The following is a 14,498-nucleotide window of genomic DNA, read 5'->3' on the forward strand; positions in this document are numbered from 1 at the left end:
AAAGTATCATTTCTTGGTGGAACTTGGAACTTAGCGATAGTATTCATAATGTGCCTTCATTTGCGGTCTTCTGCTAGTCTCCTGAGATCTTCGGATAGGTATTTATTTAATTCGATCTAATGGAATGCTTGGGTACGACGTTTTGACAGCCACTTACATATTTTTTTCCTGTTTTTTGTACGTTTTTTTTTCTTGTGGATTATTTATAATCGATAGTTTAAGTTTGTATGTCATGTGTTTGATCTTTTTAGTTGCGAACTAAAGTAGCTGAGCAGAGCGCGTGAAACAACGCAAAGGTAGCTAGTGGATTTATACAAGTTCTAAAGTATTCAAAATTCTCAAAGACTTGAAAAACCCTTAGTAGGTAATTTAAATAAGTATTTAATTCCCAAATGTTTTGCACTATGGACAATAAATAACAACAGACTTACATTATATACATACACAACTACACATCTACCTAAACATAACCAGAATAAACTGACCGTCAAACGCATCAAAAGATCATACAAAGCGAGACCATGATACAATGGCTTGTGTAACTTGATGTGAACAACAAGCAGAGAAATGTACTAATATATTCCTACCGTAATTATAATATTAAATGCGAAGGGTTAATGAGCTTTCCTTGTATAAGTGAGATAAGTGATAAGCCCACTTATCTCTCAGCGAATCACAGATTAAGGACGGTGTTTATGCGAGCGATTTTTGATTGGTTTTACTGCGAAATTTCCTTTGTTTCTTAGTAATGGCGAATTAGGGAAATGTCAATGATTAGTGCTATTGTTTGGCGTTTTATCGCGATATAATAGTAGATACATATAGAAAAACTAGCTTTTGCCCGCTGCTTCACAGAAGTATTATTATTAATGGAATTTATTAAAATCCTTTCTTAGGTGATGCCTATGTCATAGTAGCTTTATGCATGCAAAGTCTTAGCCCGATCGGTTTAAAATTGACAAAGTTTCATACAAACTTTCATCCCCTATTTTATCCCTGGAAGTACCTAGAATTGATCAAATTCCTTTCTTAACCATGTTATAACATCTACCTGCATGCGAAATTTTAGCACGATCCATCCAGTGGTTTTGGCTGTACGTTGATAGATCACTATGTCAGTCAGTCAGTCAGTCAGACACCTTTGAGTTATATTTATAAATATTTAGATTAAACAAAAATGGTATCAAAAAATATATGTTTCATAACAAAATCATATTAAAGGAAAATATGCTTTAAAACGCTGTAAATTAAATTTCATATAAAACGCTACAAAAATCAAAAACACAATTACTGCAAGGTGTATTGAAAACATAATTTTAATGCAAAACTCAACCTTAAATCTTTTTCCATCTGAAACACAAAACAATCAAATATGATCTTTATATCATTATTGAGATAACACTCAATTTTCTTTACACCCTTTTGTAAGGGTGAAACTTATTTAAAATCACCTTCAAAAACGATTTCAAATATCTTATTCAATACAACCCTTAGGTTGGAAGAACAAAGGAGTTTCATCCCCCAAATGCAGGGGGTGAATTTATTCAATTTGATGTACCAGTATTTCCTTTGTATCAATTTCTTATTTTGTTTGTACCCAAGCAAAGCCTTCTGGGCAGAAAATCATAACTAATATTATAAAGGGTGAGTTTTTTTTCTTCTTTTCTGTTTTTGGCACAAAGGCTTGGGCCAGTGTGTATAAAAATTGTATTTTTTTTTTTGTTTTGTGTATAAGTGAAATAGACTTTGTATATAATAAAAAATATAAGATTTTAAATAACATGTATTATTTATACAAAACTGACTTTGCAACACATTATTACGTTTCTGTAAACTAACGACTACGGCGCGGTTTCGTTTCACGCTCTGCTTGAGTCCTATTGATCATAGCGTGATGTTTTATAACCTAGACCGACGTATAACAATCAGATTGGCGATATATTAAAGAAGGGCCAAATTAAAAGTCCCCATAACCAACCAGTATGCATGAAAAGACTGATGATGAAGCGAAAGAGGTATGTAAGATTCGTAGCAATTGGCGTTCTATAGTCTCGTCCTACTCCATTGGGCAGGCGTGAGGTTATGTATGTATGTACATTTAACTACCATTCCAATAAAACAATCAAGACACAAATTATTTCGAGTCTACTACTATTCTAGATATTCTATAAAGTGCCCTTTTCAACAAATATTTGTTTCGGTAATCCAAAGACTCGTCTAGTCTACGTCTTTTAATTGATAGCAAATAGTTTCTACAATAATTGTGTGATTCAATTGTTTTATCATTCGATAGTACAACTTAATTGCTTTATTCAATTCGCTTTGTGAACTGTTTGGCGATAATTAATTTGACTGGCTCTTTGATTTAGTTGACTGTGAGCGTGATTGTTGAGTTATAGGATTGTAGTTTGGTTTTGTAAAATAGTTAAGGTATCTAGAATATTTTTGAATTTAATTTAATTGGTACCAAGCCAAAAAACTAGTGTATTATGTATGTAAATTATCTTACCTTACTACAAAAAAGATGGTATTCGAAGCTGCGGACTACCTAGCGTGTTAACCGGGGCTCCGGCTCAAAGAGCAGGAGTAGGAACGGGGTGATTTTTAGTCACTAAGAGTCTGACACTCCCTCTCGTCTCGAAAGAAGACAAAGGATAAATTTTCCCCCTCTAAAAAAAAGTTATATAACCATTAAGTAAATATCTGTTGAACAACAACACATCACAGCCCTACATACATACATATATACGTACATATTATATATAAGTAAGTTGACCAACTTTTTTCATATCATGTCGTCGCGTGCCAATATTCCGGTTATATATTTGATACAGAATAATCAATCACTGTTCGAATGACGAACTTTCGGCTCGATACGAAATCTTACGCTATTCTTTGGGGACTTACAGACTTGTAGTTAGACGCGGTAAAAGTTTGTAGTTACTAACTAGATCGGTTTCGAGGTTTAGTTATATGAATTAATGTAATATGAGGTCTTAGGGGGTTGTTACGAGTACCTAGCTTCACTGACGGACAGACTGACAGACTATTTTTTATTTGTTGACATTTGAAAAGTACCCTATTTATAGTTTAATTGGAATACATGATTTGATTTTGACTTTGTTGTTTGTGTAAGTAAAGATGAATTTATATATTAGCCATTTCAATGTGTATAAAATTACTGTGATAGGTCACACTAGTATTATAAATGTGAAAGTTGATGATCACGTTGAAACTACAAAACGGATTTTGATGTTTGGTATACAGACAGGATATGAGCTAACTTGGGTGATAGGATACTTTTTATCCCACGGGAACACGGGCGAAGCCGCCGCCGGTAGAACCTTTTGGGTTAAAAAAAGGAAAATGTGAACCGTGTGCAATTTTTTTTATGAAAATTACTTTCCACTTTCCTTACCTATTGAAGAGCAGAGATCTTGTATCGTTTAATATAAAGATTCCAATACCATGTTGTGTACAATGTTAAGATAAAGTGACAAAAGAATTTAACCCCATTTCCACTTTTCGTACCCATAATCTTGATTACATTTTCAAAAACATTATAAGGCTAAAAAAACTAGTTCTATTACATTTAGGGTAACGAACATAATATTAAACATAGGTACTATAAAACACAATGTATATAATACTCGTATTACATATTCCGCTACATAGAGGTCCCTTGAGTAAATAGAATTCGGCGTCTTGTTGAAACACTTTTCCTGGATAACAGAATTTTATAAAAATACGGGGGCGTTTTGTGTTTGGACACGACGCGGTTTTGGCTATTTTTAGGTGACAACCCGCATTGGGTAAGCGTAATGATTAAAGCCTTTTATTCATGGTAAACATTTTGTTTAACATCATGGTCGCATAAACATGTTGCGGGCAACACTTGTGTTGCGAAGTTGATCGCGCCATGCTGCAGAGTTGACGCCCGGCGAGCTAAAACATCAGTTTATATTAGTTTAAATAAAGTTTCCAGCAGCATTCTCGCTATTCATCAACAACGTTGATCAACTGTTGCTAACGAGGCTTTATGCTCAAACCTTCTCCGTGTGAGAAGAGGCCTTTGGTCAACACTTATATGCTGATGATGTGAAAAATTAGGTGATACTTGAAAATTAAAATTCTATTTAAATTCATTGTTGCCGCGTCGTGTTTTGCTGTTTGCAAATTCCTCGTCAAACATTTACATGAGTTATGGTCAAATACTCAAATGTAACTCAATTTTAAAACGCTCTCAATAATAGTTCTATCACTACAAATTCTTTATAAAATGAAAGAGATAGCACGATATTTAAGTACAACTTAAAATTGAGTATCGTTTCAGTATTCGGGCTATAAAGAATTAGTGAATGTTTCTCATAAAAAACGTCACAAATATTTTTAAAACTACTCCATCATCTCAGCGACTGATCTCCGAATCAACCCCAGTACATTTCCATGGAGTTACACCAAGGGATTTTGGGGTGCAATGTCAGCAAAAGATTTAGGTAAATTGACACGAAGCTACGAAACTTATTGTATATTATGGAGGGAAACGTGTTTGTTACGCAAAATGACAACGAATCAGCTGCTCGACGCTTTATACGGGATTTCTTTTTAATAATAGAATTTAGATGATGTATTTTAAAAAAGAAAATTGTGTGACTTTTACTGGGTTTCTGTGTTCACGTTTTATATACTTTCATAGTGTCTAAAAGTTATAAGATTGAGGTTCTAGCTTCATGTCCTGCTAAAACAATGGACACTCTTCACAGAAATGTTAAAAACTTATTTATTACATCTATGCTACATAAAGAGCAAACTCTTTCAGGTTTTCTGTAAATGGAATTGGCTTTGTATTTGAACTTCGGTTTATTTCTTACAAATCACACATTACTTTTGAGAGATAATTAAAAAAAAATTAAGTGGAGCCAATCTGGATCCTAAAGTATTTCTTGAAACTCCCAGTTTTAATCTAACCTAACCGAAGTCAAAATTATTTATTTGAAATATACCGGGAAGGCACTTTTGAACGTCATAGCATATTCTAATATTAAAAAAAATGTCTGTCTGTCAGCCAGTCCTTTAGTGAAGCTATTTGTAAAAGTACATCCCTTACATAGCTACCTTACGAGAATAAAAAAACCTAATAAAATGACACAACAACACATCACACACATAAGACAAAACAAACAAACAAACAAGCGACCCAGATACCTAGACACGCTAACTACAGATAAGCCAGTTTGTCACGAGCATAAAAAGTGAAATCGCTGTCGACGACATGTAGCTAGGGGTCGTGAGGTTACCACAGAGACGATCACGATTGCCCCACGGTGTAAGCAAAGGTTATAATGGAATGCCATCGTGTAAAAGTCACCCTGGATTACGGTAATAGTGGAAAAACAACTCGTGTATGAACGCGATAAGATAGATTATTAAGTAAATATTACTTGTTTGTGGAGAAATTATGTTGATGGATTAGTCTGAAAATAGAAATGTTGAAAAAACTCAAGAGAATTTGTGAAATTTTCGTTATTTTCATAATAACACACGTTATAGACACACTAATATATAATCGAAAGCGATTTTAACTGTGCCCCTACTTGGTCGACACGTCATGTTTTGTCTACGCTTTGAGGAATACTATTATATGACTGTGTTTGATACATTTATTATGGTAAGAGGTAGATTTGTTTGTACGGCGTGGCGTGGGTCGGAAACATGTGCAGTTGAGAGTAATTACTAATTGATTATTATTATGGCGGTATAAAATTTGGTGTTTGAATTTAGAACTTAGTTTATGTGGCCAGTAATTTGAAAATAATAGTAGCGTTCTTTTTTTAAATAAATTGTGTTGGTTTGCGTTCATAGTCAAATTATTTGAAGTTTGGTTTCTGATTTCGGCGATCTACATAATATTTGATCTACGAAACTAAATAATTGTTTTATTACATATACAAGCAGTTTACACAACAACGTTTGGTTCCATCATAACATCTATTGTATGAATTTGTATGTCATGTAAATTCAAACTATCGTAACTTCGCACAAAGCGCAGGAACAATCACAAAAGCACTATACACAAATTACATTCGAAATTCAAACACACACTGATTAGAACCGAACAGAGCCGAGTCACGTCGCGCCAATTAGAAAACGGTCCCGAATTAATTTGAAAATGGAACACTCGATTTTGATGTAGTGGAATCTGTCGTTGCGGGCTTTGTTTCCCGCAAACAAGCAAATATCCACTTTACACTAATATGTTAAAGTCTAATTCAGAGTGTGAGGATTTTCGGCAGACTCACGAGATAATAGGTGAAAGACTGAATGTCATTGAGTGTGTTCTGTATTAATTTATTATGTACCTTAATCTTAGAGGTTAAGGCAGACTTTACGTTGTGATCTTACAAATGTAATTAGTGAAATGTGTTCTTCTGTAAGCAATTTCTGCGATATTTTGTTGTAATAGGCAATTTTCAACATTAAGCTATATACGTAAAGGTCTATTTTTTACTGGTTTTTCCTTACAAAGTACGTATAAATCTGCAAGGAAAGTTATCAGCAATAAATCTGGGCTCACTCCGCGTCGTGGGCCCATGTAGTAAGAAATTAATGGGTCGGCCATCTTTTAATTTTCTTTCCTAGTCTAGTTTTTCTCTTTCTTAAATCTTTTGTCTTTTGCGCTACATTGCTTTTGTGAACGTGAAATTCGTTTTTAGATGAGCCATTTTTGAAGATCAGTGAAAAATTAAAACTGTTTATGTTGACCAATCATAATCGATCGGTTAACTTTGTTACTAACTTTAGACAAAGCCGGTCAACTTAATGTTAATAAAATTGGTTGGACAAAGTTCTAACTCGCCCCTTCAAAGTAATAGTTTGTTTAAAAAAAAACTAATTGTTCTGAGTACCTTTTAACCCCCATTTTAAGTTAGTTTAATATGAACATGTGTGGCTCAATTATTATTCAAAAAATTAAAATGTCTAGACGAGTACTACTTTGCGAAACGAGACTAAAATTGTACAGATACAACGGTCTAAAAATCTCTGAACATAGCTGTATGGTACTTATTTATTTATTTATTAATAAAGGTTTACAAACAGCTTCTGACTCACATCAGTTTTGGACTTATACAGTCGCCAATTGTAAGTTAACCAACATTTAATACTGAGTGATAACTTAACACTAAAAGAAATATGTATGAATTTTTAGAAGTAATCTACCCTTTTTTTGGAAGGGGGAATATCATCCAATTACTTCTCCCGCCTTGGGCGAGACGAAAGATAGTTTCAGACTCATACTGACTAAAAACCACCCCGTTCCTACTCCTGCTTTTCGAGCCGGAGCCCCGGTAAACCCGCTAGGTAGTCCGCAGCTCCGGAGATATGTAATGTTACTTCATTATACATCAAAGGCACTACATTACAAAAGACACAACAGAACATTTTTATAAGAAAACGCATCCAAAACATTTACCCAGCTAGTACCTAAGTACTTGTAGACCAAAAACTTGACATCGTTACGTGCCCTCATTAAAAGGTATCGAGTGTAACAAAGCAGGTACACTCGCGTTCATTAGGCGACGGCGACATTTCTCTAGCGAGAGAATTTCCGTGTGTACAGTCGCGTGCTATGTTTGTTGTCGAAAGGCTTTTTTGGCAATTATTTTTTGATGGGGTGTAGTGATTTTTTTGGTTTTTGTGAGCTTTCGTTGAGGTATTAATGTGATTAATTAATGGGTTGAGTTATACGACTGAAAACAACATAATATAGATAAAAAATTGTGTGTGTTTTTAACTTCAAATGATTAGACGTCATAAATAAATTATCAGCAATTAAATACTTAAAAAAATATTAGCTGGCCCGGCAAATTTCGTACCGCCTTAAACATTTTTTCTCACCTCTTTAACCTTCACTTCCACTAATTAACAGCAATTGATTTTTATATATAGAAGATTTGATTGCTTGTTGGATTACATAGACATACAAATTATTACTTTTTAATACGTCCTAAAATTCATCTGACATTGTCACCCATAATTTCGCCCGCGAGTGTACAGCTAGCTACAGTCATTTTCTTGATTACTGTACTCGAGCGTCCAATTTCTGTCAAGAATTCCTTCGTTTGGTGTGCGCGGGAAATTCTTTTTTTTTTCGTCCGCCATTTTTCGATGATTTTCATGTATTTCTTGGTTTATGGTCTGAGAAATATTGGCGGGAGAGAGTATTAGAGGTTTTTGTTGTATTTACTTATTTATTTAGGCCCTTTGAGGTTGATTGCTTTGGGTACAAATAATGCGAGACCCTTTTTTGTTAATCGGCTATAGGTTTTATGTAGCTATGTATGTTTATGTACTGGTTCAAAAAAAATGTTACAAACGGGATTAAAAAGCGAACAGTAAATTAATGAGTAGCTATGACATGATCATCTAGGTATGTCTAAATAGTTTTTAAAGTATCGTCGTCACACCTTTTAACCCTGAAGAGGTAGGCAGAGGTGCACAATACGGCACTTAATGCCATTGTACAATGTACTGGTGTGAGCTTATTGCCATATACTGTACAATGCCAGAGACCGTGCTACTACTGAGAAATTTTCGAAAAACCGAAAAAAGCCCAGCAACAAATATATCCGACCGGGATTTGAACCCGAAACCCCTTGGCCCGCAATCGCAATTGCGACCACTCGACCAATGAAGCAGTCAGTTTTTTAAATGATTTTTCTTAAAACACGTCAAATATACCCCTCCATACAAAACATCAATATTTTACCATAACAACATTCACTAATAAATATCCTTTCTTTCATCCCCAGATTGCGTCCACCTGCAACTATACAAGGACTTGAAGGAGCGACAGAAGAACGGGCAGACGAAAGCCTCCCTGTCGCTGCAGCAGTACCTGGGCATCGAGTCCGGGTTCACCTTGGACAAGGAGTCCAATACCCTGGCCATACTGTGCGAGGATGTGGTGCCAGTCCTCGCTTTTGATACCAGGGAGATTTTGATACAGTGGAGAGTTAAAGTAAGTGGGATTTCTCTATTTAAAGCAAAGCAAGAATCTTTTAAGGTCAGAGTGAATAGGTACTATCTAAGTCTGTGTGCATCAATCTTCGGCCACATCTTCGCTTCGCCGTCCTGGCATTAAGCGGGTTGGTGGCCAAATGCAGACTTATCAACGCTAGAAAAAAATTAGTATTAATGAAGAAGTACCGTAGTGTGATTATTTTTCTTTGAAAACAAAATATGTATAACGTAATAAATTATAATCTCCGAATGGATTGGCACAGGTGAATAGATTATTGCTGAGCTTGACAATAAGTGATCTAGTGGGGACACTAATAATATCAAAATAAAAACATCTATTGTGCTCCGATCTGCTGGTTTGAAAAATGCCGTTTTTGTTTTGTAGTTGGTCAATTATAACCACCCTATTAAACTCATGTAACGTAACCATAGCACGATCTATTTCGATCCCAGTGCCATCTGTCGAGCGAAAGGTAAAACTTTTTAAAACAAATTAATTGCTATGTTTTCTTATTTACACAACTTATCCTCAGTTATTTATGAGCCTTATGTAATACCTAATGCCCGTTTTTCACCAGTTGTATAGCATATATGCTATGAAAATATGAATCATCAAAAAATTAATTAAACTGCAAAGCATACTTACGCTATAGTTCAGAACTTCAGAGATATTAATTCTAGAATTTTAACAAAGCACTCAAAATAAATTGCTAGAAATGAAATGTTGTTTAAAAGCCAACATATTTCTGTTTCACTAATTAGTTTTACATTTTTTAATTCATTAGCAAGTGTCCCAAATCTAGATTTACTTTTGGCGCATAATCTTCTTTTAATTGGAGTAAAAATAGTACTAAAGCTAAAGCCTTTCTAGATTTATTCAAAAATATTACTATGTATTATACTTTTCGTAAATCCAATTAGAGACAATGAAAATAAAAAACTACTTAATGAAAGAATGTAAGTGTAGCTGTCTCATTCTTTTCCGTATAAGGATATCGCTTTCTTCAGTAATGGGCTATAAGCTGAAGAAGTTAGAAGAAGTATACCAGGATCGTTGTCATACTACGAGTATGTTAAGTGTGGGAGAGCCATGCTTCGGCACATCCGGAGTGATACCATGGCCTCACAGAAAACCGCTGAGACGGTGAAACAACGCTTGCGTTGTGCTTCGTTATGAGAGTGAGGTTACGGCAGGCCCAATTACCTCACCTTGCCAATCTTCCCAATCCCAGATTCCACAACAACTTTAAAATTTCTAACCTAAAAGGCTGACAACGTACTTGCAACGCCTCTGGTGTTTCATTAGATGATCTGTCTGCTCGTTTACCACCTTATAACTTAAAAAAGGAGGTGCCTAGTAATTTTCAAATCATATTATTTTAGCTGACAACCTTATTCATAAAAGTGTAGAAAAACTCATTAATCCTTATTCCGCAGGTCCAACACAACCTCGGAGGCAGCAAGGAGTTTGCAGCAGTCATCATATCATCCCCCACTGCTGCCAACATAAGGGCAGGTCCCGTCAGATTACACGCGTGTGGACCGAGACTGGCTCTGTGCGCTTCCAGACCACCTGAGGTCCTGGCTCTATGGGACGTCAAGCTACTCAGGTAAGGGATCTCAAAGGATTATGAACCTTATGTCCTCGTGTCTGTTTTACAGGATTATAGGCTTTATGTTGTTCTGTTGATAGTTTCCTTTAGTTGAAAGTGCTGTGGATGTTTCATGGATAGTTTTGTTTTGTTTCTGTTTTACTTCAATAGTTTCCGAGTGGATCGAGATATTAATCATTAACTTTTTGCTTTACTGACCATGAAAGTAATGGTTTTCTTATATATTTTTCGTTCTATTACACACAAGTTAGGTTACTAAGTAAGAAAAATACCAACAATATTCTTTAAAAAGCAAACTTAAACACAAACCATTCAACGTAGCTCAAAACGCCAGAACTCCAATCATTAAAAAAAAACTTCAAAAAGCGAACATGGACGGCGAACGAGGCGACAGATAAAAAAGGAAGTTTGGCGGGAAAATAGATGTCATCGGTAATTCCAAAGTGCGTTTAACAGGTACACCTCGGAGTTTGGCGACCGCACTAATCTTTGCGCGTTTCCTTTGAAAAATTGTCCCCGATAATTTAGCAGGTAACTCGACTTTCCTGTCAGAATGTGCGTAAAAGTTTGACCCAGTTGGGAAAAGAGGATTTCTATCTTACATTTGTATTTGCAATTTAATCGTATTCGCGCGTGAGAATATGTCGGGGATGTTTTGAATTGTCACCTTGTTAAATTACTGTTTGTTAAACTTTATGTTCATGGTGTATTAAATACAATTTTCACATAAATTTTACGTAACGATAAATGATACGACCTTTCAAACCTTCAAGAAAAGAAGTGCTCCTTTTTAAACGGCCGACAACGCATCTGTGACGCCTCTGGTGTTGCGGATGTCCATGGGCGGCGCTGATCGCTTACCGTCAGGTGAACCTCCTGCTCATTTACCCCTATTCTAAAAAAAATGTAGAGCAATAGTTAAGAAAATTCTCTATTACTACGTTATATCCCCTGAAAAAAAAAAACCGTTATATCTTCAAATTAATAATGTCAGATTTCCAAACACCTACTTCATAATCAAATAACGCCTCTAACCTTCGCACGATCACAACACCAATAAATCCACACAGATTGACAGCTAGCTAGCAGACCACAGATGCATAATAATATGTTTAGCACACACCAAAGACAATTCCGTGCATTGTTAGCGTCGCGTGTAGAGCTCTATGTCAGTACAAGCTTACTCCGAGCTAATTAATTAATAATTACAGCACGCTATCAGGCTAACTCTAATCACGTTAGATCTAGACTGATTGTGCTTTGAATAATGGTAGCGAGATAAAGATATTGGGTGGTATTATTTTCTTAATATTTTTGCGTCTGCCTCATTTGGTTGGTCAAGTGCGACTGCCGGACAAGGGGTCGAAACCGAGTCGATTCCCAAGTCGGGCATAGCATTACTGGGCTTTTTCAAAAATTTCTCAGTAATAGCACGGAGTCTGGAATGGTGCCCAGTATATGACAATAGGCTCACCACCTTACATGGGACTTATAACACAATACAACATGATGAAATGTGTATAAATTAAACATACGACTTTATAATAAATCTTAGGATTAGGACATAATATCATAGTCATAAAGAAATCAGTCACAAATTAAAAGCACTTCAAAGATTTAGGTTTAAGAAAGCGTATCGTAACTTTTTTGCAAACATATATTTCCTAATATTCCGAACAAATTGCGTTTGAGAAGTTAACTAGAAAGCAGCACGATCTGCCCTACCCTTACTAAACAAACAAGAACATAAGTAGTTGGCTATTTTCCTGTAAGAGATTAATAAATCCACTAAGTAATGCCGATGATTAATAGAATAGTGACAGTATGTAATAGCCTTAACAGCTGTTAGTATCGCAGGGATATAAATATTATATGTGTTCGATTCCCCTCGCAGCGTCTGTGCAAGTCACCCCTAACAGACAATCATTAAAAATACATACGAGTATGCTCTCTGCCCCCATCATTCGATTAACGAAATCGCATTTCGGTTTTCGAACGCCAAAAAGTTTCGAGAGTAAAAAAAAGAAAAATATTTTTAATGTTGCCAATAAAAAATATGTGTTTCATTTTTTTACAATTTTCTCTCAATTATTGTGTTAAATAAATTTATAAAGTTATAGTAAAATAAGCAGAAAAAATCCGCTACGAATTTACAAGATTAAAATCGAGTACCTACCTAATATTTTCAAAAGTTTTCTTTTCATTACAAAACTCGAAAAGTTTAGTTCGCAATCCCTTTTTCCGAGTTAACAGACATACCCTGGAACAATGGCGGACAAAAAAGGTAACTTAACATTATGATCAGCTATTAAAAGTCATTAAAACTCGTATTTAACCGAACAATTCGGACAATTATAACCGGGCTACCTTACCCCGGATTTTTACGAATTCTCTTGTCCTCCTTTCAAATATTTTTAACGACTTAAAGAAACTTTTTGGGTAAGATTCGGAATCTACGAATTACAAAAGAGTGCCAGTGAATTATAAAGGGAATATAATGTTTTATTATTTCGTGGTTTTATCGTTTCTGGCCTTTAAAAAGGGATATAACGATAGGTTAATGTGTTTGGCGATGGTATCTGTCATCATGTTCGCAGCGTAAATGAGGTGTTGATGCCAGTAAACGCTACCCAGGCACTTTGAATTTTTGGGTGTAAAGAAATTAAGAACGTTAGGGAGAAATCTTTGAAGTGTTTTCTTTTATGATTATCTTTGATTATAACAGCATTTATTTGTGAAATAAACACATCTGCTGTAGCCATACAGCGTTAGTGCAATCTCCTGTGCAGATATATTGTTGTGCCTAGAATTAAAAAAATGTTTTAAATCTCGAAACTAAATTAGTGCGTGATTCGAGACACGATGTTTGACAATAGACACACACAATGGAATTCAAAATGTAAAAATGAAGAAAACAGAGTCTACTTACAATAAAGATCACCTCTAGATCTATTCAGAAAAACCATAATTTTTATGTTTGTCCAACAACGAAATTCACCCCTTACAAAAATTAAGTACCCATTACTATAAAGGCATGACCACACTAAAGCCGCTAACGTAAGACGCTACACTTTCCCCCAGTAACAAATCATCCCGTATAATAACATGACGTCACCACTAATAACCCGGGAATTAATAACGCCCTCTAGTGTGTGTTCGACGTTATTGTGTATCAAGCGAAAAATAAATTGCTTCTAGATCCGATCAAAATTGGTACAAGCGTTCTTGAGTTACACTTACTTAAATGAGTGGAGAGTTCTATTTGTAAGAAAAAGCATTTTGGTATAAAAATAATAATTAAATTCTAGTTCTGTTGATTTTATAAAAAAATAGTGGACATCACTGACAAACAGTGAAGGAAAACCTCGTCAGGAGACCGTGTTTATATTAAGCCTCAAGTCTTTTCCATGCGAGAAGAGACCTTTGGTCAGCAGTGACCACTTATAGGCTGTGGATGTGACACGTGAAGAAGATTTATCACCCCATCACCACGATATATTGATTTGAAATATCGCGCGACGTATTAGCTCTTACTCCTAAATATTGATTCATTTTATTCGTTAAAAAAACGAGTCTAATGTTTTTCATTACCTAACTGACAGACTAAATACATTTTTTCATACCCCGTCATCATCCCTATTATCTATAGCAACTGAACTGTAATGTAACTAGGAAATTCTGTTATATACTCGTATTTACTAAGAAAAATAACATTGGAATAACTAGTCCGTTATACAAGGCATTACGTCCATGTTCCTTTGCCAGTATTCTTGGATATATTTTATTTCTTATTCCCAGATATTTTGCCTTGTAATAAAAGTAGTGAGGTTTTATTTTTCCCTTTTTTGCGGCAGTACTTTCTTG

At 35.2% G+C, this 14,498-nt stretch overlaps 1 protein-coding gene across 1 annotated transcript in view; it reads left to right on the forward strand.

Annotated features, from left to right (window-relative positions):
* LOC118271695 (uncharacterized) overlaps positions 1 to 14,498 on the forward strand; it is a 180,488-nt gene that overhangs the window by 142,423 nt on the left and 23,567 nt on the right. The window contains exons 4-5 of the mRNA XM_035587850.2: positions 8,811 to 9,019; positions 10,459 to 10,631. Of these exons, the coding sequence (XP_035443743.1) occupies positions 8,811 to 9,019; positions 10,459 to 10,631 (382 nt within the window). The remainder of the gene's footprint in view (positions 1 to 8,810; positions 9,020 to 10,458; positions 10,632 to 14,498) is intronic.

Source organism: Spodoptera frugiperda, chromosome 5, assembly GCF_023101765.2.
Source record: "Spodoptera frugiperda isolate SF20-4 chromosome 5, AGI-APGP_CSIRO_Sfru_2.0, whole genome shotgun sequence".
Taxonomy (NCBI): Eukaryota; Metazoa; Arthropoda; class Insecta; order Lepidoptera; family Noctuidae; genus Spodoptera; species Spodoptera frugiperda.